This window comes from Podarcis raffonei, chromosome 2 (assembly GCF_027172205.1).
Source record: "Podarcis raffonei isolate rPodRaf1 chromosome 2, rPodRaf1.pri, whole genome shotgun sequence".
NCBI lineage: Eukaryota > Metazoa > Chordata > Lepidosauria > Squamata > Lacertidae > Podarcis > Podarcis raffonei.
Window position 1 is genome coordinate 77380978 of NC_070603.1, and position 26766 is coordinate 77407743.

General features: G+C 43.2%; 1 protein-coding gene and 1 non-coding gene across 4 annotated transcripts in view; both read left to right on the forward strand.

The window, feature by feature from the left end:
- Positions 1-266: 266 nt before the first annotated feature.
- IARS1 (isoleucyl-tRNA synthetase 1) overlaps positions 267-26766 on the forward strand; it is a 94813-nt gene continuing 68313 nt past the window's right edge. The window contains exons 1-6 of one of the 3 annotated variants that reach the window (XM_053377645.1): positions 267-347; positions 16748-16825; positions 20413-20538; positions 20913-21069; positions 21787-21906; positions 22402-22484. In XM_053377645.1, the coding sequence (XP_053233620.1) occupies positions 20420-20538; positions 20913-21069; positions 21787-21906; positions 22402-22484 (479 nt within the window). In that variant the 5' untranslated portion in view covers positions 267-347; positions 16748-16825; positions 20413-20419. Of the gene's footprint in view, positions 348-13118; positions 13267-16747; positions 16826-20412; positions 20539-20912; positions 21070-21786; positions 21907-22401; positions 22485-26766 lie in introns of those variants that run through there. The other 2 variants (XM_053377642.1, XM_053377644.1) reach the window with 2 other exon arrangements.
- On the forward strand, positions 17802-17934 carry LOC128409658 (small nucleolar RNA SNORA84). Its single transcript, XR_008329282.1, has one exon. It is a non-coding gene; the product is annotated as a small nucleolar RNA SNORA84 (small nucleolar RNA).

The following is a 26766-nucleotide window of genomic DNA, read 5'->3' on the forward strand; positions in this document are numbered from 1 at the left end:
GTGAAAAAGAGAACGTAACGAGATGACATTCAGCCCAGCGACAGAAAGAAAAGAAAAGCCCAGGCAGGTCAGGCGATGCTGCTACAAAACTCGTGAAAGTCTCTTTCCATGAAGATCTCGCTTTCGATGACATCGTCCTCGGAGGGGAAGTACTGCAAGCTCTCCTCTTGCAGCGCGCCCTCCAGGGATCCTCCGAAGAAGCGCAGCCCGGGCGCCTGCGGCGAGAGGCCGCCGTCGTCGGGGGGCGGCAGCAGCGCCGCTGTCGTCGGGGCCCGGGCGGGGGAGGGCGACCCGTCGGCGCTCGGGCAGTCCAGGAGCGCCCCGCGCGCGTTCTCCAGCACGCCCAGGTACGAGTCCATGTCGAGCGGGTCCATCTCGCAGTCCGAGCCGCCGCTCTCGGTGCCCACCGAGTCCGAGCGGAGGTGCATGAGCTGGTACTTCTCGCGCATCAGGAACTGGTTGGTGTTGCGCGGCGCCCGCATGCCCGGCGCCCGCTTGCCCATCATGTTGACCGGGCGCAGAGACAGCAGCACCCGCGGCCGCGTGGGCCGGTAGCAGCGGGGCCAGACCTTGGCTTGCTGCTGCTGCTGGTGGTAATAGTGCTGGCGTCCGTGCGCCCTCGAGGAACTGGGGTTCCTGCCCCGCCTCCGGTGGTGCCAGCTGGGCCTGCCGCGGCCGAAGACCCTCCGCGGCTGCCCCCTCTCCTTCAGCGGCTGCAAGCGGGAGAACGCCCCTTCCGGCACCTCTTCGCCTCTCCCGGCCTGGGGGGGATCCCAGCAGCGGACCCCCTTGCCGCACATCAGCAGCTCTTGCCTTCTCAGCATAGCAAAGGACACTCCTCTCGCATACTCCCGGGGCAGCTGCCAAGCAACCCCCCCAAAAGCAGCAGCCCTCCTCGCCTCCTCCTTTCCCCTCTCTCGCTGCTTACTTCTCGGGTCGGTTTCTCCAGGCGCCCTTCAAACCTCCAGATCCCCCACACTGGGCTCTCCTCACCTAGCTTCTACCTTTTCACAATCCGCTCCGTTTTTTTCTTGACCAGAGCCTTTTTGCAGCGCATAGCCCGGCCGAGAGGCTGCAGGCTGAGGGGCAGCTTGACCACCTCGAAGGCTAGCTCCGCTGCTGCTCAGAGCTGCTAGGTGGGTCCGGGGGTGTTTTGCTCAAGTCCAAGACTCCTCTTTCTCTACAGGAACTGGATTTTGGTGCCTGAGACGGTGGGGAAAGGAGGGGGGGGGGTGAGGAGGAGTGAAGCGCCACTGGGCTGTGCCCACAAGTTCCGCTCAGCTCAAAGCGCTCAAAAAATAAAGCACATACCGAACTCTCCCTACTCGTTTCAGCCTCTGTGTGTTTGAACGCTTCGCCTCGCCCACTTATATATATAGTTTGGAACGATCCAATGGCGGCCACTGTAGGGGGGTGACCCGTTCCCCACAATTATCTACACAAATATTCCCACAAATATTTCCAGAACCTTAACTGGAGGGACACAAATAAAAGGCAAAAATTAGACAATCTGAGGGGAGGAGGGAAGCTGCTGCTGTGAGGTTCCTTTCCCCATTTTTTGTGTGTGTGTTTGTGTGAGGGTGTACATCTATATCTATGTTGGTTTGGTCCAAATCGCAAGGCAAGTCGTTTTCTCCTGAGCTGCTATGCACAAACCATTCTTACGCTTGCGTTTTCTTCCGAGAGCCGCGTCTTCGAGGTCTCTTCCGTAAAGTGCTTAGCTGTCCGTAGAAGCGCGAGCGAGTGGGGTAGGCGCGTAAAATGGCTCAAAGTGGGTCGCTGAACCCGGTAGACGCGAAAAGAGTGTGGCGGCCCGAGAAAGTTCACGTCCGCATCTCGGTAGCGGAGAGATGGAGCCGTCAGAATGCACAGTCTGCGGTTCCACTCCTAGGACTGAAGGCTGCAAAGCGCATTTTCAGTGACATTCAAGTCTCGCATAATATACATATATATATCTACAGTGCTCAATTCCTTCTTAACTCTATTTCCCTGCTCACTTTAACTCCTTCTTCCCTCTTAGCCTCATATCAATGGACTCTCCACCACCCACCCAACCCCCATGTCAGCTGGCAGACGATTCCGCCGTCCTGTCTCCTTGCCAGGGCAGAGAAAATGGTGGACTGTGTTCCTTGAAGGTGGACATATTTGTTTGGACGTTTCCACTTGCACCCCGATTTGGAAGCAAACCCCTTTTAGTTCAGCGGAGCTCACAAGGAAACATGTTTAGGGATTGAGGGGAGACCGATCTGCTCTCTTTCCAGAAACATGAAGCAGCCCCGGCGGGGAAGCCGCTTCCACAGGTGCTTCCTGAAATACACAGTGCTTCCCTCCCTCACCAATGAAACATTTTCTCATACACTGTCAGGCTAAGACTGCAAACCTATGCGCACTTGATAGAAGCGAGGGTAAACCTCACTGAACACAAGAGATATTTCTTCTGCGTAAACAAGACGCTGAGATTGGACGGCACGGAGTACATTTTCGGGGGCAGTTCAGTTTAAGAAAAGTGAACAGTGCGGCTCATTTATCATTGCTAAGGTCAGGTTAATGCTACTTTTTAAGAATGCTTGTTGTTATTATTCTTAAAATGACTGCTATACAGTACAGTACTGTGTAGTAAATTCCTTGCAATGGCGGCGGGTGGCAACGAGAAGCCGATGAAGATGGTGTACTAGGAGGAAGAGGATGGGTCAAACGTTTCCCTATTTACAAGAGCGCAGCAGCGCCAGCACGAATCGAAGGGGACGCGCGCGCAGCCAGCTCTTTTGGCCTTGTTTATAATCGTCACGTGGAGCAGTTCTTGCACACACCCACCCCGAGAAGATGAGTAAACAAACAGAACTGTCTCACTAAGAGACTTCAAAAATAGGAGTTTACGCTTTGTTGTGTTCCTTTACTTATTTTCTCCCAGTTCAGCTTGGGTTTTTCAATGTGGATTTATTTTATTTTTTTGCAGATATTTCAGTGGGATGGGAGGGTCTTGATGATGATGATTTAGATTCACTACTTTTTGCTGGGTGCACTAATGCACACCTTGTTTCTTAATGGTAAACGACCACTTTAAAATCTTGGGCTTTGCACTTATGGAAAGCAGGAGAACCATAATACTGTAGCTGCAGGGGATATGTGAGGATCTGGCTCACTATCCTAATTATTCAGCCCCCCCGCCTTTTTTTTTTTTAAAAAAAAGGAAAACTATCCCATTACAAATTGATGTGAAGTTTATATGCTACCCACTGGCTCTCAGCCAAACTCTAGTTGTCTTAAATGTGCCTTAGGGCCCTTCCAGATGTTTTTTGTGTAGCTCTATAGCTTCTGGGTCCTGTCCTGTCCCCCCGACTTATCCCCGTACTTCCACATGTCATTATCATTCCATCACTATTCTGGAACACTGCATTCACCAAACCACTTTTAATTCAATTGCAAAAAGATCTGGCATTTGTAAAATATCCAAAATAGTTCCGAAATGTTTGCATTGTGTGGAAGTTTTGTGCAATTGCCCACATTTTGCATGGCTGATTGGTGTGTGTAGTTTGAGCAGCTCTGTTTTGCCCCTTTCCCTCCATCAGACTTTTTGCACAGGAAGTTATATGTAGCTCTGACCAAAACAGTGAACTGGAAAAGTTATTGCTGTCTGATCTCCTCATCTCCGTCATGCTGGAATAGCAAGGATTAAACCCCACACCCCATCCACACTCATAACTCATTTACTGGTTGGAGGGGCAAATACGTTTACTTATAATTATCACGATTCGTAAGAGGTGGAATGATTACTTGTGTTGGTAGGTCAATACCGGGTTAGTGGAGGAGCAGGGATCCCCCAAATCTGTGCTACCAGATTTTTCCTTCTAGTTTCTTGGATGCTGGGGTTTAATCAGAGCTTTGACAATTAAGGTGAGCTGACAGGCTGAGCTTGTTTTGCTGCAAGATAGAGAGGCAGAGGGAGATGATGGCCCTGCCACTACCCCATCTCAAAAGCCATCTAGAAGACAAAAGACCCTACAAGGGCAACATGAGTGTGATGTCACACAGGGAAAAAATTGTCCTTTTATGCAGAGGTTTTGGGGCAAGGTGTTCTGGGAACAAGGAGGAGGAATGTAGGCAAAACTCCATGTGGCACTGGCTAGAGGAGGCTGCACTGTGAGACTGGAGGCCATGATTGGCTGTTGCTACTTTGGCCCCAAGCTTGCTGAAGCTGTGAGAGGAGCAATGAGGGACACTCTTTGAACATAATGTTCTGCACCCCTGCCATTGAAGGCTTCAAGTGTAAATATGTATGAATAAAGCATATTTCTAAGACTCTGCAGAATCTGCTGTGCCTTGGTTTTCCAACAGAAACCCAACCTTCGGTGAGTGCCTGGAACCCCCTGGCATCCAGCTACTGCTCGGCAGAGATTGGCCGTGGTGTGCAGCTATGGGCTGGATTCCAGTAACTGGCCTGCACAATGACTTCCGTTAGTGTAATGGGACTTGCCCCCTCTCTTCCCTCCGTGCCCCCAATATATTGTCTCAGGGGTGTGCTTGAGAGAACCCTCAGAATATGCAGGGGAATGAGAGGGGAGAGAGTTGGTCAGGCAAGCAGAAATTCTTGTGCTTTCGGAAACTTTAGCATGATGTCAAATTCCTCCCTACATTTTCACAGGAGGCTACATGAATGGATTTTGCTTCACATTCCAGAGTCTTGCTAGTCCTCATATTGATGACAATAAAAGCATTTGTTTGTGTGTGTAATTCACTGCTCAGTTGGCTGAGCAATGGCTGGGGTGTTTGTAATGATGTACCTGTATGATATATGGATATGCTTAACATGATAAAATCCTATTCTTTGGCATTGGCTGGATTAGACGACCTCCTGATCCTCTCTTTTTCTCTTCCATGTGAATATTTCAAATGAAGTCACAGGGATAACTTATATCACCACAGGGAGTCCAAAATACATTCACCAGCTAAATAAGTCTGAGAGGCCTAGGTTAAGACCAGGCATAGGCAAACTCCGGCCCTCCAGATGTTTGGGACTACAATTCCCATGATCCCTAGCTAAAAGGACCAGTGGTCAGGGATGATGGGAATTATAGTCCCAAACATCTGCAGGGCCAGAGTTTGCCTATGCCTGGTTAAGACGGTACCCTTGAAATATTTTTTCATGAGAAGAAGAAGTGTTTTGCCTGAGGCAAAACAGAAGGCAGTGTCAGGGATGTAACTCAAGACACCTTGACTCACCCCACTGGTTCACATTGCCACCTCATCCTGTTTCTTCACCTGGTGAAGAACTACAAAAATGAACTACAATACAAAGCATGACTTATTACTAATCAGCCACCATTGACTAAAAAAAAAGAAACAATGTTCAGAGGAAAGGATCAGCTGCTGAGAAGAGCCTGTCATTTGTCTAATCCAGGCATCCCCAACCTGTGGCCCTCCAGATGTTTGGCCTACAACTCCCATGATCCCTAGCTAACAGGATCAGTGGTCAGGGATGATGGGAATTGTAGTCCAAAACATCTGGAGGGCCGAAGGTTGGGGATGCCTGGTCTAAGCTGTGGAGTGGCAGTAGAAAATGAGAATCAGAATTGTGTGGTGGTTTAGCATCTATTCAGATCTCTGATGAAAAGTATGTGTATTCATTTAGAATCAAAATGTGTCTGATGTACCAATTGCAATTAAATAAAGCAAATTCTGTTGCTTGTGGAACCAAAACAACCACAGCCACATACATGGAACCATCAGCAGCTAGCTGATTGTAACTACCTAGTTTGCAGAAATGCACAACATCTTTGGAAGAAACCCTCAGGAGGGGATTGAAATGGATCGTAGCTATTGATGTGTACACCGCTTCCCAAATCAGTGGTGGGAATGCACCGGATGTAGAGTACATGGGAGTGTGTACACAGCCTTGGTGCAATCTGAATGTGAGTTCTTGAATGGGAATCAAAACCAGTCTCACCTTTCAATTTGCAATATTAACAATGGAGCACATCGCAGGGCCGCCATGAGCACCTTTCTCAACATTACCCTCCAACCTACAGTCAGGTTATAACAGTGAATTATACTGCAAGGCTGTTTGTAGACTACTCTCTGCAATGTGTAGATAAAAGGACCTCTGCCTTTCAAGCCTTTTTCATGTCCTCTTTCCAACAGTCCACACATTCACTTAGTAGTCATATTTATAAATCGAGTGTGGAAAAGCCAAGTGATGCACATAGCTGTGTGCACCTAGATTTAGCCTGGGAAAGGCACTCTGCATACTCATATCCCTGCTTTGTTGTTTTGTAACCTCTGAGACAGACACCTGGCATTCAGCATTCCAGGGCTAAGCTTTCATGTCAGACCTGTAACTGTCATCTAAGCTATGAATAAACTATGTGTGTATTTTGTCACATGGAAAGTAGTGGGATGAGAAAAGGTGATGTCATTGCTTACCTTGTGAACGTATATTTGGATAGACTTTGTAACAGCTGATGCGTGTTGGAGTCCACCTGTCCTAAGAAGTGTCTATGTTAAAAATGCTGGGAAGCTTTTGGGTCTTCAGACACCCTCCCAACCCACTCATTTTATCCTAAATATGCCAAGGGTACAATGCAGTCTCATAAACCTCAAGCCTGCTATTTTCCCCCTGAGAGCCAGTGTAGTGTAGTGGTTAAGAGCGGTAGTCTCGTAATCTGGGGAACTGGATTCGCGTCTCCGCTCCTCCACATGCAGCTGCTGGGTGACCTTGGGCTAGTCACACTTCTTTGAAGTCTCTCAGCCCCACTCACCTCACAGAGTGTTTGTTGTGGGGGAGGAAGGGAAAGGAGAATGTTAGCCGCTTTGAGACTCCTTAAAGGGAGTGAAAGGCCGGATATCAAATCCAAACTCCTCTTCTTCTGCTGCTCACTCTTCTTTTCTTTTTTTAAAATCTGCCTGGACAAATAAAATTAAATTAAAACCCACATTTAAATAGCATTCCTGGGGGGAAAGCTGGGCTTAATTCGGGGCAGGGTTCTATCAGGAAAACTGCTTCTTAATCTTAGAGTGGAGCCTGCAAAAATGTGGATAAAAAGGTGCATCTGAGCATGTTCAGAGAACCATTCCTTCACCCTTGAGTAACCACACCCTGTGCCTAGTCTAATTACTCATGGCTGGCTTACCACATTTTAAAGTGAGTGAAACAGTGCACATTACCAACTACTGAGTTGGGAGCAAGGGCAATACAGTCTTGAGTCTAAGCCTCCTTAGCTGCCCCACTGTATATACTCTGATTTAAGGAGTAGGTCTTCCAGGACTAATTACGTGACATATATTCAGACTTTGGTGTCCCCCTTTCAACAAATTAATCACTGGGAGTGTTATTTTTCCATGAGACTTTCCAATAGACTGCAAAGTTATAAGGCTTAACATTAATATTGCTCACAGTACTTGAGGCTTTAATGGAGGATGCAGAATCATCAGGCTCAGCTGATTTGGAGAAATTATCCTAGAGTACCTTACTGTAGGAATTTAGGGAAACACTGTATTCATAATTGTCTGCCTTAGGGCTGGCTCATATGTCACCAATACTGGAAAGGCCCATATGATTCAGCTTGACTGCCTGAAGCAATGCATGTGTACTAAGCACTCTCCACCTATGCAGCTGTGACTTCCTAGTACTGATTCTTGCAGCAGCAGAACATTTTTCATCCTCCGTGCAGGTAAGATCATGTCACATCCAAAAACAGCTATGCTCATCTGCTAAGATTCTCCATGTAACGGTGTACCCAAACAAATATAATTTGTTTTAAAACATTTAAACCGTGGTGTTTGACAACTTTCTTTGCTGCTATTGTGATAATCATATTGGCCCACATTGCCCTTTCCCTCCACTGGGAGTCCCTTGGGACTGCATGCCTTCGGGAGAGTGGTGGGTGCTGCTTGTAGTCTGAAACACAGAATAACTCTAACTTAAACATACCTGTTTGACGTTTATGGTTTGCACAAAATGTGAATCCTAGTTTGGTGTCAACTGCAGATTTGATGAGCATCCCCTCAAGTCATCCAAGACATTTATAAAAAATGTTGAACGACGACAGGCCCAGGACAGAGCACTGTGTCACCTTACTTGTCAACTTTTTTTACAGGATGATGAGGAACCATTAGTGAGCACTCTTTGGGTTCTATTAGTTAACCAGCTGCAAATCCACCTAACAGCAGTGCTTTTTTTCTATGGGTACTCAAAGTTACGCAGTACCTGTGTTCCCCCCCCTCCCCCGCAAATGTCAAAAGTGTGGCACTTATTATAACAACTTCATGGTGAGTTCTGGCACCTTTTGTTCTAAAAAAAAGCACTGCTTAACAGTAACCTTGTCCAGCCCATATTTTGTGTCCTTGGACTCTGATGATTCTTCTTGCTTGTCTGGAAAGAAGACAGGGGGGCGGGGTGTCTGTAGAAACTAGCCTATTATATAAGCGCACATTTACATTAATACTGTTCCACACACTTCTGCTTCTTGCTTCACCCACCATTGGCATGCAACTCCTGTGGGATAAATCAGCCTCATATAATCAAATGCTTAATTCTAATGGATGCACAAAGCAGTTAAGACACCCTCACCTTGGGAGGTAGCATTACCAAAATCTTTGTTCTCTCTCTTGAACCCTAACAGTAAGGAGGTCTACAATGCATGCTCTGAGCTTAGATTGCGTGGCTTAAGCAAGCCATATTTGTTTTTGATACAATTAATTTAGAAACATTTACCACTTGGGAACTAACCTAGGTTTTGCTGCATGTCTTTTCTTGCTGATGTATGGAATAGCACATGAATCTGACATTTGAAAAGTTTTGTAAGTAAACAATTCCTAACCTACCGAATGTGCAGTCTCTTTCTATGCTAAGGGAAGTGGGGAACTTTGCAAGCAACATAGAAGGGCTAATTTAAAGGTCTAACAGTCTGTATTTCCACACTTTACTTTGCTGCATGTTTTGTGATTTTAAATTTCTGCTGGGGCTCTCACCCCTGGCCTATACAAATCATCAGTGCTTTTCACTAACTTTGAAACATTTATGAAAACAGATTTTAATAACTGAATCCAGAACTTGGATAAATATGAATATATGAAAAGTCCTTCTCAAGCAGATGTCTATAGGACTCTATAACAGTACAGTATTGAATGACTTCCCAGTGAGGGAAAATATTGCCCTCTAGTGGTCTTTCACTCAAAGCTGATTGGCATAGCATTAAGGTACCAGGGTGTGTTTGAAAGCATAGAGTGAAGCTGTAAATGTATGCGTGTTTTAACTCTGTTTTATAGCTGTGCTGTAAAATGCTTTACAAATCTCTGTGAGTGCTGCATTAATGAACATAAGTGCTGGTATTTTATTAAGAGATACCCTGTGCTCAGGTTTTCTGCATAGCCTCACTTCTAGAACTTGGGCAGTTACAGTTTTAGTGCATGCCATCTCCAGACTATTGCATTTTGCTTTCGGTGTATAATCAGCATCTTCAATTCCTTCTTGTTAAATGGCAGAAGAATTATTTTCATAACAAACCACAGGATTTTGTTGGAATTAAGATAACTACACCCTAGGTATGGAGGAACCAGAAACAGAAAGGAGGCAATGTTTTTATTCTGCCCATTTAGCTGTTAGAGAGGTAGGTGAATATTTTCAAACCATATGGGACTCTCACTTCCAGAGCCAAGACTGATGCAACCAGATACCTTGATGAGGTATGATATGTTTGCACCTTACTTTTAAAATTACTGTACTTTACTACTGACATTGATGTGAGGGGTAAAGAACTGAACTTCTTACTCTCCCCTGAAATTATAGTAGTAACAGAAGCCATTGTACTATACAGTGGTACCTCGGGTTACATAGGCTTCAGGTTACATACGCTTCAGGTTACAGACTCCGCTAACCCAGAAATATTGCTTCAGGTTAAGAACTTTGCTTCAGGATGAGAACAGAAATTGTGCTCCAGCGGTGCGGCAGTAGCAGGAGGCTCCATTAGCTAAAGTGGTGCTTCAGTTTAAGAACAGTTTCAGGTTAAGTACGGACCTCTGGAAAGAATTAAGTACTTAACCCAAGGTACCACTGTAGAGGGCAAAATTCTGGACCTTGATCCAAAATGACTTGTGTTCCTCATTTGTGAAGTGCACTGTTTAAGCCTAACCTACCTGTCAGGTTTACTTTAAAGGTAAAGTTAGATAATCCCATCTTCTAAGGAATACTGGATTATTTTCATTTAAAATTGAAGAATTTATGGAGGGTGAGGTATGTAGTAGATACTGTTATGCCTTTCCGCTTTGATATAGGCTGAGAAAAATAGTGCCACTCTGAATATTCCTTTGCATCAATTATGTCAATGCTGCTTTTGAAAGTAGACACTTTATCCCGAGGAGCTGCCAATGTGTTGTGAGCTCCAACTGTCACAATTCCTGACAACTAACATAGTTGGCTGGGGCTGCCGTTATAGCTGGCAACAATGTGCAGGGCACCACAATGCCTATTCTTCATTTACCCCAACTGTTTTCCCCTAGGAAGGCAGAAATAGCTTTATCTGCTTTACCTCAGCAATTGTTCCCCAGAAAAACTAATGTAGTTCCAAAGTGGTTCACTCCCTTTTAGGCAGTATAGGGAAAACAGCAGCGAACCCTGAAAGATAATCTAGAAAGAAGTAAACACTGAACACTGATGAAGCCTGAGCCAGGAGGATTGTTTCTTGATTACTTACAGCAGCAAAATGCTGTGAACACACCCTAGATTACAAACAGGCCATGCTGGTGTTCAAATTACATAAAAGACAAAACAGCAAAGGAAACACATGTTGATGGAAATTTAATATCAGTGATAAAAAGAAAAGAAGAAATAATGTTTGTACATCTCTATTTTTTTTTTGCCTATAGACAGCATCTGTTCCTCCATATAAATTTTCAGTATTTAATCTCTCCACATCCCCACCCCGATGAATCACAATGCAGGCAGCCGCTAGCCTGTATTAATCTCCTCATTCCATTCCAACCAACACTTTGAACTGGGCACAGAAACCAATTGGCAGTCTGTACAGTTGAGGTTGGATTGGTGTTATATGCTCAAACTGTCTTGACCTTGTAAGCAACCTGGCCACTGCCTTTTGTGCCAGAGGAAGTTTCTGAACCATATTCGGACACAGCTCCACATATAACGTGCTGCAGTAATCTAACCTAGAGGTTACCAAAGCATAGGCAACAGAAGTTAGGCTATCCCCATCCAGATAGGGGCACAGCTGGGCCACCAACCAATCTGATGGAAAGAAGTCTGTTCCACAGGGCCACCTGAGCCTCAAGCGACAGCAATGGATCCAGAAGTTCCCAATCCTTCAAAGGCAGTATAACCCCATCAAGAGCGGGCAACCTCCCATCCATCTGGTCTAGGGAACCACCCACTAACAGTGCCTTGCTTCAGTAATGGAGAGCCAATAAACTGGAGTTCAATCCATATAAGATTGAGCTTCAGTTTATTGGCTCTCCAGTGCAGATGTAAAGAAGTAGAACTTTCTGTTATCAGCATATTGCCAACAATGTTCTCAAAATTCATGGGTTACCCTATTCAGTGGTTTCATGTAGATGTTGAACAGCACGGGAGATAAAATCAGACCCTGAGGAACCCCACAAAGAAGGCTCCATGGGGCCGAAGAGCACTCTCCGAGCATCACCCTCTGGAAACAACCATCCAAGTAGGACCGGGACCACCACAAAGTGTTGCCACCCACCCACAACTCAGTTATATATAAGAAATTTATATATAAGAAAGCATAGTGAGTTATATATAAGAAAGTATACTTTCTTATAGCTCACTTAACAACACAGCAAGAGGTCATTTTGAAATCCAGAGATTTTAAACTGCAACAGAGGAGGAAGACTGCAATGCAAACTACTGACATTGCAATTGATCAGTTCTATATCACTTATGGACTGAATCAGCAGAGAGAATTTTCAAATCACACTTCATATGTTGATTGGCTTACAATTGCCACAATTTCTTTCTTTTTATTTTAAAAAAATTAATTTCTATATAGAAACAATCCATTACAGTTATTCCCGTTACCCTATAAAAAACCCCAAGTAGGTCCACTTGTTATTAGTAATAACAAAACTTTAATTCAGTAGCTGCCAATTAAAAAAGTGTCGTTTCACAGAATTTCTGTATTCTTATTCAACAACTTTTTTAAAAAAACAAATGTTAATGTTTTCTTCTTTGGCGATCACTTGTAGCCGAGTAAAATTGTCTTCCATAAACACGGTATTAAAAGTGAGTCTAAGTGACTGTGGAGGCCAATTCTGGATCCACATGTCCTTCCACAGTGGGGCCATAGGTTTCTGAACGGGAGTTGATAATGGCGAGGGGCTGCCAAACAAACCTTCCTCTTAGAGCGTTTTCGCCCTGAATTCGAGCGTCTTCAAAACCCATGGGCGTAGCCAGGAGGATTTTTTTGGGGGGGCAGGCCTTTTGTTAGGGGAGGCAGAACCTCAGTTTCCTATGTATTTTATTTTTATTGATTTAGGGGGTCGGGCAGCTGCCCGTCCTTGCCCCCCCTCACTTGACTACGTCCATCAGTCTTGTAAAAATTTTATGAAACAATGTGTAGGTGCAGTCCATTCGTAAACTCATCATTCGTATTATCAGTTTGCATTTTTCTGTTGTGAAGATGCCCTAGGATCTTCCAGTGAGGGGCGGTATACAAATTTAATAGATAGATAGATAGCAGTATTATTTGCAATATATATTTAATGCATCCTCACCATCCATGTCTTGCATAAAACAATCAGGGCTGACGACTGAGAGCCTCGCAGAGCGCTGCGGCTATGAAAGCAGCCCCAGGCTGTACTGAGAGCCAGTCTAGTTCCTTCATAGACATTCAAGGTCCTTCTTTTAAGCACTCCCTCCCCCCCCCCCCCCGAGAGTGAGCGCGGCGCGGCTTCGCTCCACTCGCCCTCCGCCTGCCCTTCGCAAGCCAAGTAGGACGTGCGCGCCCTTCTACCCTTTCTTATCTCTACCATTCAGCCGCTACACGCCTCCCTTCCCCTTCCCCCGAAACCTCGGCCAGGATTTATGGTTGCCCGGAAACCCTCTGGCCCAATGGGAGGCCGCCTTATTTGCAGCCTGTGCACGGAGCGCTCTGAGAGGCTGTTGCGAGTGGGCGTGCGGCGCCTTGCTCTTGCCCCTCCTCCTCCCTCTAAACTTCCTGTCATGCTTTCCTTCAGGTTGCATCATTTCTAGCCGGTTGGCTGCTGGGCCTACAGCCGGGTGAGTCCGTTGAGCTGGAAGGGCAGGTGCTTTTCGAGGGGGGGGGGAGCGGGGTGCGAGGGGGGGTGGTAGGGAAGAAGGGGGCTTGTCCCTCGCACTTCCCGCCCTACCTGCCGCTGTTAGTGAGCCTGGCTCAGTGGCTCCCCGCCGCTCCCGGGGCTGACAGCTGTGGGTGTGATTCTGCCGAGGGCGGGGAGCGAGTGAGAGTTTCTAAAAAAGCCACCGATATTTCCTGCCTCAGGAGACTTTGAGGATGGACTGAGCCCAATCTTGGGTGGTCACTATTTAATCTCATGTTTTAAGGGAGCAACACTAGAGGCTGATTCCCCATGTTAGAAAGTACTGTAGTATCTCATCGCCAGCAAATTTGCCGAATAAACGCTGGTGTACTTTTAAAAAGCTTTCGTCTTCTTGTGTTCCTCACGTGGCTTAATTTTGCTTTTTCCTGAAAGAAATGTTATGTTTTTAAAGTCCTTGATATTAAGGTTCAAAATGGAGCTCTTGGGCTTAAGTTGATCCTTGGCCTAAGCATTCATTCATTGTGTGTGTGTGTGGGCGCCTCCCTTTCCCAGGTTTATGAAGTTTAAAATGAATTTAAGGATGACTAGAAATGCTTTGCTCTCATTTCCCCTCTCCCCACAGTAGCTTTCCATTAAGGGTTGCTCTTCATAGTCTCCTAACAAGAAGATACTCATTAGGAGGAAAGAGATGGGTATGTATGTATGTATCCATGAGAGTGAGGTGTATGTGTAACAATTCACCTTTATGTAGTTCTTCAGAGTCTTCGAAGCCCATTGCATACACTGTCTTAGTAATTATAGCAATGCTAGAAGAGAGAGTAATATAAATTTCATAGTTCAGGTGGAAGGAGAATGGGGCAGAGGGAGTGGATTTTCAGATGCTTTTTAAAGAACTCATACCATCGGTATGTGTAGAGTCTAGACTTAAACCTGCTCTTTTAGCAATTACTTCCAGTCAATGAAAGGCCTATCACCTCTGTTAATTGAATCCTAAAAGTATAGCTATCCAGTAAAAGTAGAAAATATACTATAATCAAATGGTACTAGCAGCATGAAATACTTGGAAGCCCTACATTTGTATCAAAGCAAAAATCTATTTTTGAGTATAGACACAAGCCTGACTTCATAGTAAATGAGCAAAACTACAGAGATTCACTATCCAGATGAGAACAGGGAGGCAACAGAATTAATAAGTAGTTTCTGTCTTTGTTTTTGTTGCCATTTTGTGAGACAACGGAGTGTGCCTCCAGAGGTGAAATCAGACCATTGGAGAATCGCAGCACCTGCTGTGACTGCAGAGACCAGTAACTTGTAATTGTTGCCTCCTGTGTTATTTCAGTGTGTATGGAGGTCCCAAGCTGCCCAGACGACAAGACCCCCCTGCTTGGCCTCACTGATGTGGTCCAAAGGAAAGCAGAACAATAGATTTGGTACCTGCTTGGCTGCAGGAGTTGCCAGAAGGAGGTGTCCAAGACAGTATTCAATCATCTTAGGGACTCCACTCTGAATTTGTGTAGTGTTTACTCCTTAGTGTTTTTTTCTTCCCAAGATATCCCACAAGGCAGCAGAGGTATAGGATCAGTGTTTACCTTCTCCTAGATGGGCTGCCTTACCAGGTTGATGAGCCCCATCTGCCTCAGTTCACTCTACAGCATGTGCAGAAATCACTTTCTTGGCTGTTGAACCCATTATTTGCTTCATCCACTCAATCCACCAGAGCCTGTTTTCACATGCAGGGGAAGTTCATAACTCACTGAGGGTTTGAGACCCATCAGCTGCCCTCACCTGGTTTAGGCAGCCAGTCAACGCTATTTCCAGGGATGTGCCTGCTGTCGCATGCTGACAGCTTCTGGGAGCCACAGGTGAGAGCTGAGTGCAGGGTGGGACTAATGGTTGGCAAACTACCCAAGAAAGAGCATGCACAATGTGTTCCTCACCAGAGGTACTTCCCTCCCCTAACACCCCATACACCTCAGTTGATGTCTACTACTTAACTTACGGCCTTGAAAAGTTGTCCACACAACTGCCTACATCTGACTGATAATCTGTTTGTAACTTGTGTGATAATTGCATCATGAGGGCAGAGCTTCAGCCAGGGAGACAATATGTGCATCTTGTTGGATATCTGTCTTCTTTGTCTCCTGCATATGCTTTCAGGTATTTATTCCCTGGCAGTGGGTGTAACTTAGTTTGTCAATATTGAATTACAGTTGCATCACATTAATAGCCAGCCAGTATTTGTGTTAACTCATCCCCTCCCCTTTCCTCCTCTGAATCCACTGCCTTGTACAGAGAATTTGATAGAGGGGTGGAGTCAGTCTTTTATTTTATGCTGAGATGGGGAACATGCAGAATCTGTGTCAGTGCCTTGCTGCATCTGCCTGTTCTAAAGTCCAGCAGAAATTGGGCGACCCCTTTCCCCAAGTTTCCAAGGACTTGGAAGAGTAGTATGGTTGGTCTCTTGTATCTGTCATGGTGAAAGTCTCCTATTCCGCTGAGTTCTTTGCTATATGCAGAGAAATCTGAGAGGAGGGGTCTTTTTGCCTCATCTTGAAGTGAGCAGCGTGGGCTTACAGATGATTGAGATTTGTGGAGCCATGTTAGTGTGGATGGAATTATGTCCAGGACCACCATGGCTGTACCTTGGTATTTCTTCATAGTCTCTTCAGCTTATTAAATTCCTTCTGTTTCCACATCAGGATGAAAGTGGGTGGTGATACCAATGCTGCATGATGGAATTACATCATGCTGCTATTTGAGTAGATAAAACAGCTGGAGTTCCTCACTGATTTGGCTTCTGCTGTACCTCCACTTGCGAGCATCTCCACATCTATAACCAGGCTCTATTCCCAATTGCAAAACACTTCAAACTTCATCTTCATTCATCTGTTGCTTATTTTACAGCTATGTTGGCAGTACAGTGATCACATTTATCAATGCAATCTTGCTGGCAATTGAAATACTTCCACGAGATCGCTCATTAAAACAAATATGATTTTGTGGAAATATGAGACATCCAGGAACAGTTTGCGCTGTTTCATATTTCACATTTTAGTGGAAAACCTAACAAGTTGTGTTTTGTTACTTTTTGGTGATGGATAAATGCCAGGAGGTGTTCCTAAATGTGTGTGCTTGGAATAGCTATGGCTGCAGCGGATATCCTGTGATGCAGTTCTGAGGCATAGTTTAGTATGCCAACCATTCATGAACATGTATGAAACTTTTTAAAGTTTGGGCAGGTGGATTTAAAGAACATAGTGTACAAATATAATGTTTCAGTTTTCAGAGGTTAGCTGTTTTTGATGCCCATCTCCTGGGCTTTTGTCGTCCATCCATGTAGTATATATCTAGTATTTCTGACTAGGACTTTTGTCTCTACCTGCAGAAGTGTCCATAGGAATAGTTCCAGCTTTTGACAGATTTGTTGGGTGAATCCTGTCTACAACTTAGAAATTACACTCATTAATAACTTCTTTGTTTCCTGTAGGTTTGAAGGCCACTGTCCTATTGATAGGATCCCTCATACCACATACTTTCCCACTGGATGTTCTTCTCTTTAAAAGTAGTGAGTAACATAGCATTTTCAAAAAAATGTTGAATTGCTTTATTATATGCACGGATACATTACTGCAAAGTTCTGAGATGTGTATGTATATGCAGAGAGACTAAAAGAAAACTGACCTGATGGAACCTTCCCACTGACAAAGAAGTTTATAAGGTTGTTAAAAAGGAGCCATTTGGAATGATCATGCTTTACTGCTAAAAGATTGCCTGAAGATTAAAAATCCTTTTACATCAAATGAAACACTTTGTGGCATCAATTATCTGTCAAAGGTGTGAAAGTGGTTTAAAGTGATGTGAATCTGTGCCTTGGCTTTAGTTCTTCATCCTCCCCCCACCCCCGAACCCTGTCCTGCCTATTGAAGAGTGCCGATCTTTAATAAGAATCGAACAATTAGAATTGTTTTCTATGCACACATATCTGGGAATCAATTTATTTTTATTTGGTTGATAAAACACTTGCTTCTTTCTTTTCAATCTGAGGGTTTCAGAATAACTTACAATTCTGAAAAAAGAGACAACGCATCCACTTTTGTTAATCAAGAAAATCTTTAATAAATATTATTTTTAAAAAATGAAAAACAAAGAATAACTTACAATTGAAACATAACATCAGTAATAACGTTACGATAGCTGGATCATTTTAAAAAAAACCAAAGCTCCAATGAAATTAATCTAAACAGATCTAAAACAATTGCCACTGAAAGGCCCAGGCAAATAAAAGAATTATTTACTGAGCAATGGAATTACATTATGGTTGGTGTCAGGCAAGCCTACTTGGAGAGCATTCTGCAGCTGGGTTGCTACAATAACCACTAACCATCTTCACTCATGACATCTGAGGAACTCTGAGAAGGGTCACTGTGGAGGTTGTTAGAACATGCTCAGATTCATGCAGGAGCCAGTGGGATTTCCTTTTGAGGAATTCTGCACAGGCCTATGCTTTAAAAGGTAGCATGCTGTGGTATGCTTAAATATGTGCCCTGTGGTTGCTGGACACTGTTATCTCCATACAGTGCTTCAGTTAGTAGAAGAGGGCAAAAAATAATACTCTGACTTACGCATGGAGTCTGATACTTTAGCAGCCTCCAGAGCCCTGTCATTGTTACATTGTATAGGTATTGTAAGCAGAATCCTTTCTAGCTTTATGAATGTTGAATACTGTATATAGAATTGCCTACCGGGAGGGTGGATAAAAATAAATGATGTTGATTTAAATTGGATTTTTAAAATAAAATGCTTTTGGAGGAAAAATCTTTCTAAAGATAGTTTTCTATTTAAGTTACATTATAGTCCAAAGGCTATTAATCAGGAAATAAGGATTTGTTTTAAGTTTTTCATGTGTGCTGAAACTCAGTCTAGGTTTTTTTGTTTTTGTTTTTTTAAATGACCGTTTAACCACATCGGTTAACAAACATGGATACATATGTGTAATGGGAATTGGGGGTTGCTCGTGCGTAAGTTGCCGCCACTCTCGGCGAGGTTGCCTGGATAAACCTTTCCCTGGCTGGACAGTCCTGATTCCGCGTCTGTCTCAGTCACTGGCAGAATCCATCAGTGGGCGTTTCCTGAACTTATTCCAACATAAAAGTTCCTTGACGGATAGTCTCCGCCTAGCCTCCCTGCGCGGAAGTCTTCTGCGCAGGGTGGGTGTGGGCAGCGGAGGACCCGTGCTCTCCCCGCTGGTCTCTGGCGAAGAGTCCTGGAGCCATCTCTCCGAAGCCCGCCTCTGCCCGCCTTTCTCCCTGGTGTAACGCTGATTTCCTTCCCCGGTCGCTGAGTCCCCTCTTTTCCTGCTGGGACCTTCTCCGGCATCGCTTGGGAGCCCTTCCTCCACTCCTGGCTGCGATGGCAGTTCCCTGACAATATGCTATAATGTTACTGTTTTAGTTAAATAAATTGTTTAAATTGTTAATAAGGAAATGATTATTTTTCTCCTTCCAATAAAGTACAGCAGAAAAGTTGTCCAAATATAAACAGTTAACTTATTAAACCTCATAATAATTTCATAATTATCTGTCTATGTATTTCTAATAGTATAACCAAATCAGTAATTTTTGATATACAGTAACAGTAAAAACTACTCTGAAAATTTATTTTTCCAAAAATGAAACCTTCATCTGGTTGTAAATATTAAGTTTATACCAGCCAGAATGAGTCTTTCTGTTAAAAATGATTTAAATCAAGTCTTACTGACTAGTGATTTAAATCGTGATTTAAATTGATTTGATTTAAATCAAATCCACCCTGCCTACTGGAATATCTAATTTATTTTAAAAGACAAATCTAACCTGATCTGGTAAGCAGCATAGGGACATTGAGGGACAAATCAAACAATTGCGACAGAGGGGCAGTAGATGGGGGCATATAGAGAGTTGCATTTAAATCTATGCCTTGATTGTTCACTATCCACATCATGTGTGCACCTGCAAAGCTAGGATGACCTCTACTTTTTATTCTCTCAAGCTTGGTAAATTCCTTTGTTCATTAGACTTTTGTCAGATGCTGTTACATCCTTCACTCCTTATGAGGTTGTAATCTAAGTTTCCTTACTAAGGAATAAGTGAGTATAGTGAACACTGATTGAGTGAACATTGAACACAGTGTTTGTGTTAATCGTTCTGTTAGTGCAAACATTTCTGCTTGCCAGATGGAACAGTCTCTCATCTCTTTCCCCCATGCGCTGTTCTGCAGGTTATTCTGGCCTTTTGCTGTGGATCTGCTGGAAATTTAAGAGTTGCTGGGGGGAGCCCCATTGTGCTAGTGGGAGTCCTTGTGCTACCTTCCAGTAGTGCACTGGGTTAGTTGAATCTGGCCCAGTGGCTGCATTCATATATAGCATTAAACTGTGGTTTCATGTTATGTGCACTAGCAGGAAGAAGTCCATGTTTCTTCTCCCTGCTCTTCCTGGGAGGGATGAAGGAAGACTTCAGTAGAGTTTAGTTTCACTTTCCATGAAACTTGGCTAACTCTTATGTTCAAACCAGATATTGTGGTTTAACCAGAGTTTGCTTGATCTCTGGCTCATATATCACAAGAAACCAGGTTTCTTCAGGGGAAACTCAGCTGCAGCTTAAGTCTTGGCCCTGTAGGAGAAGCAGATGTTTAAGCCGAAGCAAGACTCATGGCTTCTTGTTGTTCATGTACATAGAGCATGTAGCATTATGTGCCCACTGAATCAATGGGACTTATTTCTGCTTCAACAATCATAGGATTGCCCTGCAAATAGGTCTTGGAGTCCGAAAAATGTGGTACAAGTAGAGAAAACTACTTTTAAATGGCCTTTTGAATTATTATCAAGGTACAGGCAACTCCCCGTTTGTGCAGAGCTTGCTTTATGGATCAATGTGTGTGTTAGTGGTCGCGCATAAGCCTATTCCGCTCCCGCCCTGGGACCAAAAGCAGCAGGTGCGTCAGCGGTCACACGGGCCTTGGTCATGCGCAAAATGATCATTCCCTGGATGTGCTGGAATGTAGCATTCCAATCCTGACTTCTCAACAAAGTTGCTATATGAAATGATACATTGCTGTGTAACATGGTCTCTGGGGGAAAATTGGTCTTAGCTTTGTGTATTACCTTGTTTTATGTAGGAAAATCATGGTTCAGCAAGTTGCAGAAAACATAAACTTTCCACAGGAGGAAGAGAAAATATTGCAGCTTTGGAGCAAACTTAATTGCTTTCAAGAATGCCTAAAACAGTCAAAAAATAGACCGAGGTAAGATGTATTTTTCAAGTTTGCTCTTTAATGTTCCTGCAAATGGGCAACAACTGGTTTTTGTTTTGCTTTGAAGTCTGAGATGAATCAAACTTTGGAGAAAGATCTATGTTAGTGCAGGGCAATAGCTGACTGATCATTTGACTCATGTAATCCCAAGAGTAAAAATATGCATACTTGCATAAAACATGGCATTTTGAAAACTTCTATAAATGATCTAGTTCACTGCTCACTTGACTTATGAAGTGTTATAACTTGAGAACTATACAAGATAAAGCTGTTTATTCTTTTTCCTGTGTAAGAGAGATTTTTGTTTCTTAATGTGTCTGGTTTATTTGCTTAATCTGTGTTTTTAATTTTTAAAAAAAACATAGGTTTACATTTTATGATGGGCCTCCATTTGCCACAGGACTTCCTCATTATGGACACATACTTGCAGGAACCATCAAAGACATAGTAACTAGATTTGCTCATCAGAGTGGATTTCATGTGGACAGAAGATTTGGTTGGGATTGCCATGGTTTGCCAGTGGTATGTTGAATGTTTTCTCTTGTGTCTTCCCTAGATATAGTTGTTAGTACTTCATTCCTAACCTTTTGCTGTCCTGATGGAGAACTCCATATAAGGTTTTGTTTTTTTACATTCACAAAGGCTCATTTTTTACTTTGATATTGCTTCAGTCATAGACAGAATTCAAAGACATGTTTTTGATCATTGTTTTATTTGTTGGAAATAAAAAAAAATCTCATTTTCTTTTTTTTATGAGCTTATTTTTTGAATTCCTTCATGAATAGTCTTCCTAACTTCTTAAATATGTCCTGTTCATCGATCAGGATTCCAGAGTTATCCTGGGATCATGTGTATACCATGGAGTTAATTTTAAAGTAGTAATTTTAAAATATCAGGTTCATGTTTAGTAAATTTGAGTACTGGTAAGCGACTTACACTTAAGATGTAAAAAGTAAATTACAATGCCAGGGCACAGCTGAGACCTGGTTTTTATTGCAACTTGCAATTCAGCATCATGGTTTTTTGGGTTGTGAAATCAAATATTGCTGACTTTGAAGCTATTCCTGCTGTGTGAGACTTCTGCACTCAGAGGAGTTTTGCCTTATTGTTTGGCACAAAGCTATAGACCAAGTACCACAGATCCTCTTGGTTGACGAGCTTCAAAAAGTTCTCTGTTATAGTTAACAAAGCTACCGTAATACCAATGCAACCTATTCTGAGCATCATAATTCATTTCAGGAGTATGAAATTGATAAAACACTGGGCATCAAAGGACCAGAAGATGTTGCAAAAATGGGAATTGCAGAATACAACAAGAGTTGCAGAGGAATTGTGATGAGGTACTCCCAAGAATGGAAAGTAAGTGCAATATAGATATTTGTTTACCCTCTTTCTCCAGATCAATGGTTCCAAGGCATCAAACATGTTGGTATGCAGGTCCCCTTTCTTCCCCTTCATTCTGTATGCATGTACTTATTGACTGGGATTTGAAAAACTAGGTATGGCTAAGAGTTGAAGTGTAGTCTCTCTCTCAATATTATATCACAAATTACATTTAAAATTCTGTTTTGTTTCCAAAGTGGGCCATGTGATTTGGTGGGATGCTGTTCAGAAAACACAAATGTGAAGCCCTATTGGGCACGCAGAACCTAGTTGCATGATTTAAATCCTAGCTGTTAAAAAGAGATCTGCCAATCTTTCTTGATGGACATTCTTGTTTAAAATCTGTTTCTTGAGGAAGGTGTATATCTTTTAGCAATCAAAGAAGTAAAGGATAGTGGCCATGAACTGTAACTATGAATAATTACAGGGTTCACTAAGCTGTTACAGAATCGCAATTTAATGTATTTGCAGATCAGTGTTACAAGACTTGGACGGTGGATTGACTTTGACAATGACTATAAAACTTTGTATCCAGAGTTCATGGAGACTGTATGGTACGTTTACTTTGCTTTTCTCACCATTCACCATAAGCCCTGCCTCCCCTTCCACAGACTATCTTTCCTGACAGGCTTTTTGCCAGTTGATTCAATTATTTGAGACTTCTGGCACCATGGAACCGAGTTTATTATAATTAATGGCAGTCTGTAATTTTTTTTAATGGCTTGTTTTTTTTTACTGTTATGGAAGTCTTTTTAAATAACTTGTAAGCTGACTAGAAAGGCAGAAAGTATGTGTAGGTTTCACGCTGTATGGTTACTGAAATCTTTATTTTTGTTGAGATTGTCCTGGGCACTAGGAAATCAATTATGCTGCAGGTCAGGTGCTGTGATTTTGCTGTTCCTATGAAAAGACAGTACCGTGCTGTACTGCACCGGGTGAATGAAGCACTGTCATTTGATATTGTGTAGCCTTTTGGAGGTGCTGAGAAATGTAATGCTACATGAGATTCTGCTTATTAGAGGCTGAACAATAGAGCAGTGTAAAAATGGTCCTGATGTAGCAAAACATCTTTATGTGGTCTCTGTCACTGCTGGATAATGAGAACAGTGTGAAAGTGAAGTAGAAAGATGTCTGAATTTGAGTGTCAGCTTTCAATATCTGAACTTTTTATGTGTTTCAGGCAGTGTGTTAAATTCCTTTATGACTTGTACTAGGATACTGTTGCAATTGACCTTGAATTTTTCCTCTGTGAGCCCAGCAGTGTGTAAGCATTATCTCTTTCCAAAGTCTCAATCTAGTTCAGAGTTTTGCTTCCAATTATGACCAGTGGGTTGATGCTGGGAGGCTTAGAAACAAGCAGAGCTTGAAGGCGGCAACCTTTACCTGTTTGTGGTCTGCAGCATCAGATCTTGGAAGCACACTGCCTCTGAACTTGGAAGTTGCATTTTACTGTGATGGCTAATAGTTCTGAAATTGCGCTTTGGTGGAAGTACTTCCTCCTCTGCCCCTCCTCTGCATCTTCACCCTCCATGCGCTTCTGTTCTGCACACTTTATTTTCATATTAAATATGCCAATCTATCCCTGTTCTCCATGCACACCCCGCCCATTGTTAGATGCTTGAGTACCATCAGGGAAGAAGGTGGCTAGACATAAATATATAATAATAATTGTATTCTCAGTTAGAAGCTCCCCTTTAAGCTACCCCACACAGCTACTTTGCAATTTCATCTTGAAATGAAAGGTGGTATAGGTTCTTTTTAATAATAATAAATAATTTGATCCATATTTGCTCCCTATGCTTGTCGTGGACTGGCAGGGCTCCGTAGAGTGTGTAGTGGAAGCAGGGGACCAGGGGACTGATCCAGGAGAGGGGACTAGCAGTTTATGGGGTTTGATTCTCCTTCAAGGCAGAAGCCAGGGCAGGGGGAGGAGGGAGAGTCAGGGCAGTCTGAGATAGAGGAAGGTGCAGGGTGTGGCGGAAGAAGCAAGGCGCTGTTCAGCTGACATATGGGTCAGTAGACTCCCCACCTTCCCCCTCGACACTTTCTCCTAGAACCAGGAGGGGCTTGAAGCAGGAAGTGCAGCAACGACTTCCATGCAGGAGAAGTCTCAGTTTGCAGGTGTGCAACCTGGCAGGGGAGGGTATATAAGCTGGAGGAGGGGAGGGGTCTAACTTTTGATGCAACTGCTCCCCAGAGTTCAGATCTGTGGGGGACAGTTGCTTAGTGGCTAGAGGATTGTGTGCGCGCGTGTGTTCGCATACAGAGCACCATGGGAGTTGCTGCAAGTGCTTCTTTTATCAATAAAGACTTAACTATCAGACGTGAGTCTTCCCTAGCTGGAGTCAGCCTGGACAATACTGCATGTCTTTATTTCTACATTGTCCTGTGGGGCTCATTCCAAGTTTAGCTCTTACCATGTCTACACAGGAGTGAGAAGCAACCATACTCACGTGTGGGGGGGAAAAAAATAAAAGGGAACATCCAGGAACATCAGTGTAGGAGGTAGCTAACCTGCTCCCTGCCCTGGTTACCCGAGTTGTTATTTCAAGCCTTCCACTATCAATAAACAGCATAGCCCAATCCTAGATTCTTTTTCTTTATCATGCTAAAAAACTGTTACATAATGCAGATGCCAGCTGTTCAAAGGTGGAAAAGTAAAAAATAGAACTATGTATGCCTGATGGCTAGGCTTGCCTAAAGTAGTTTTGCTTTGCAGTGATTCTGAACACTAAAATTACTAAGCAAACTATGCAAATAGTTTTTAGATGATATATTAAGATGGCAGTCTCACTGGTCTTGTAATGCTGTCTCCAGTATTTTCTTGAAGCTTTGGTTAAGTTGTATATTATTGCAGTAGGCAGCCTTTCACATTTTTACTTGCCCACTCAACATGCAAAATGCCAGTCTGGCTCCCAACCTTACAGTGCAGGTGATTGGTCCTAAATTTGTGCAGTGATCCCTGCTTTCCCCCCAGCTCCGAGTTTGGGAGGAAGGTTGGTAGTTGCTTAGCCATGCAAGGCCAACCAGGCAAGCTTGCTGCAATTAGGGTTAGGGTCTGAAAAAACTCATCTGTTGTAAATAGAATTGTATCTAGATAGCTGAAATTAATGAAAGTAATAATAATCTGCCTACACTGATGGAGAAGGGACAGTAATGCAAGACGACTGTAACTGAAGGTATATATGCCTGACATTTTTAGCAAGTTTCCTTACTATGCTAGGTGCCTTAATTTGTTTTCAGAGTTAATATGATGAACTATGACTAATAAGTGGAAAAATTATCTTTAGCAGGCTTCGGCTGGGGAGGGCGGGATATAAATAAAATTGATGATGATGATGATGATGATGATGAAGCAGATCTCTATGATAGACACTTTTGAACTCCTGAAGGCAATAAGTCTTTAAAGCAGATTAGTTACAATATAAAAATACTTGATATTTTTGTAACCTTATGTCTGAGCTGAAGAGCCTTGCTGTCCACAAATGTGCTTGATTGTTTTCTCATGTAAACCATGTCACCTATTCCACATATCCACTAGTCCTGTACCCCAGATGTTGGCTTGGATCTGTTCACTGGGTTGCAGCCTGATGGTAAGAGCTGTTAGACAGTGGAGTAGATTCTCCTTCATCAGAGGTTTTTTTAGCAGTGGTTGGATGGCAGTCTGTCATGGATGCTTTAGTTGAGATTCCTGCCTTGGTTGAACTCAATGATCCTCAGGTTCCCTTCCAACTCTACAATTCTATAGAAATTAAGAAAATGCTAAGGAATACCTACCCCTGCCAATTGCAGTTCTCTAATATATATCTAATGTGCACTTCAAAAAGATTATTGAGTCTCTAAAACAGGGTTGCAATTACTGATGCCTATTTTAATTCTGTAGCATGGAAATGATCACAAATATAACGTAAATGAAATACTGAACCAGTCTGTACATAACGCTAAGCCAAAGTGGCTTAACCTGTGTGGGTTCGTGGAGAGGAACAGGAATACTCCTCTTCTGCCCCTTTTGCTGTTGTGCTACTTGGGGCTGGCCCATTGTTTGGCGTAGCATGTTATACACATCTGGGCTTGTGATTTGTCTTACTCCAGGCAAATCAAGAACTGTAAAAAGGTTTTTGTTTGTTTGTTTTTTGTTTATGGCTTATGGTTTGTCTTGAGGAGACGATGGGTCTGTGATTTGGACAGCATGCTGAGTTGAACCATGGCTTAGCTTTGGGTAGCTTGGCAGCAGGAGGACTGGGCAAGGAGTGCTTGGCTGTAGCCTTGTCTCTGAGGTCCTGCCTTCTTGCAAGTTAGCACCAAGGCACGATTCAGTTTAACAGTACGTGACATGGGAGCTATTGCTGGATCACTTGAAAGTTATTAATGGTACACTTTCTCTCTGAAAGATAGACATCTTGTAAATTCAGCTTTTGCTTGTACTTGCAGAATTGAACTGTCTCATTCTAATGGCAACACAAACATTTGTGAGCTGTAAAAATGAAAGATGGTGTGGGAAAAGAAAGAATGCTTTTCCTGCACTTGGAAAAAATTCCACAAGAGGGAAACGTTGACTTGAATTTGGCTTAGCAGTTCAGTCATCTGGTGATGCAGCTCCTAAATTTTGTATGTGCATGATATTTATATCTATTTCCTCAGAGAGGATTTCCCTCTCTAGTAATAGTTACTAGTTTCTTTTTCTTTGGAATATAGAAATAAAATATAACAACTTTGTATTTTAAAAATGTGCATTACTGTGTCTACTGTAATAAGAATACAGTATCAAACCAAAAGCTCATCTAGGTCAGATTTCTGTTCTTACAATGGCCAACTAGATCTCTGTGGGAAGTTCAC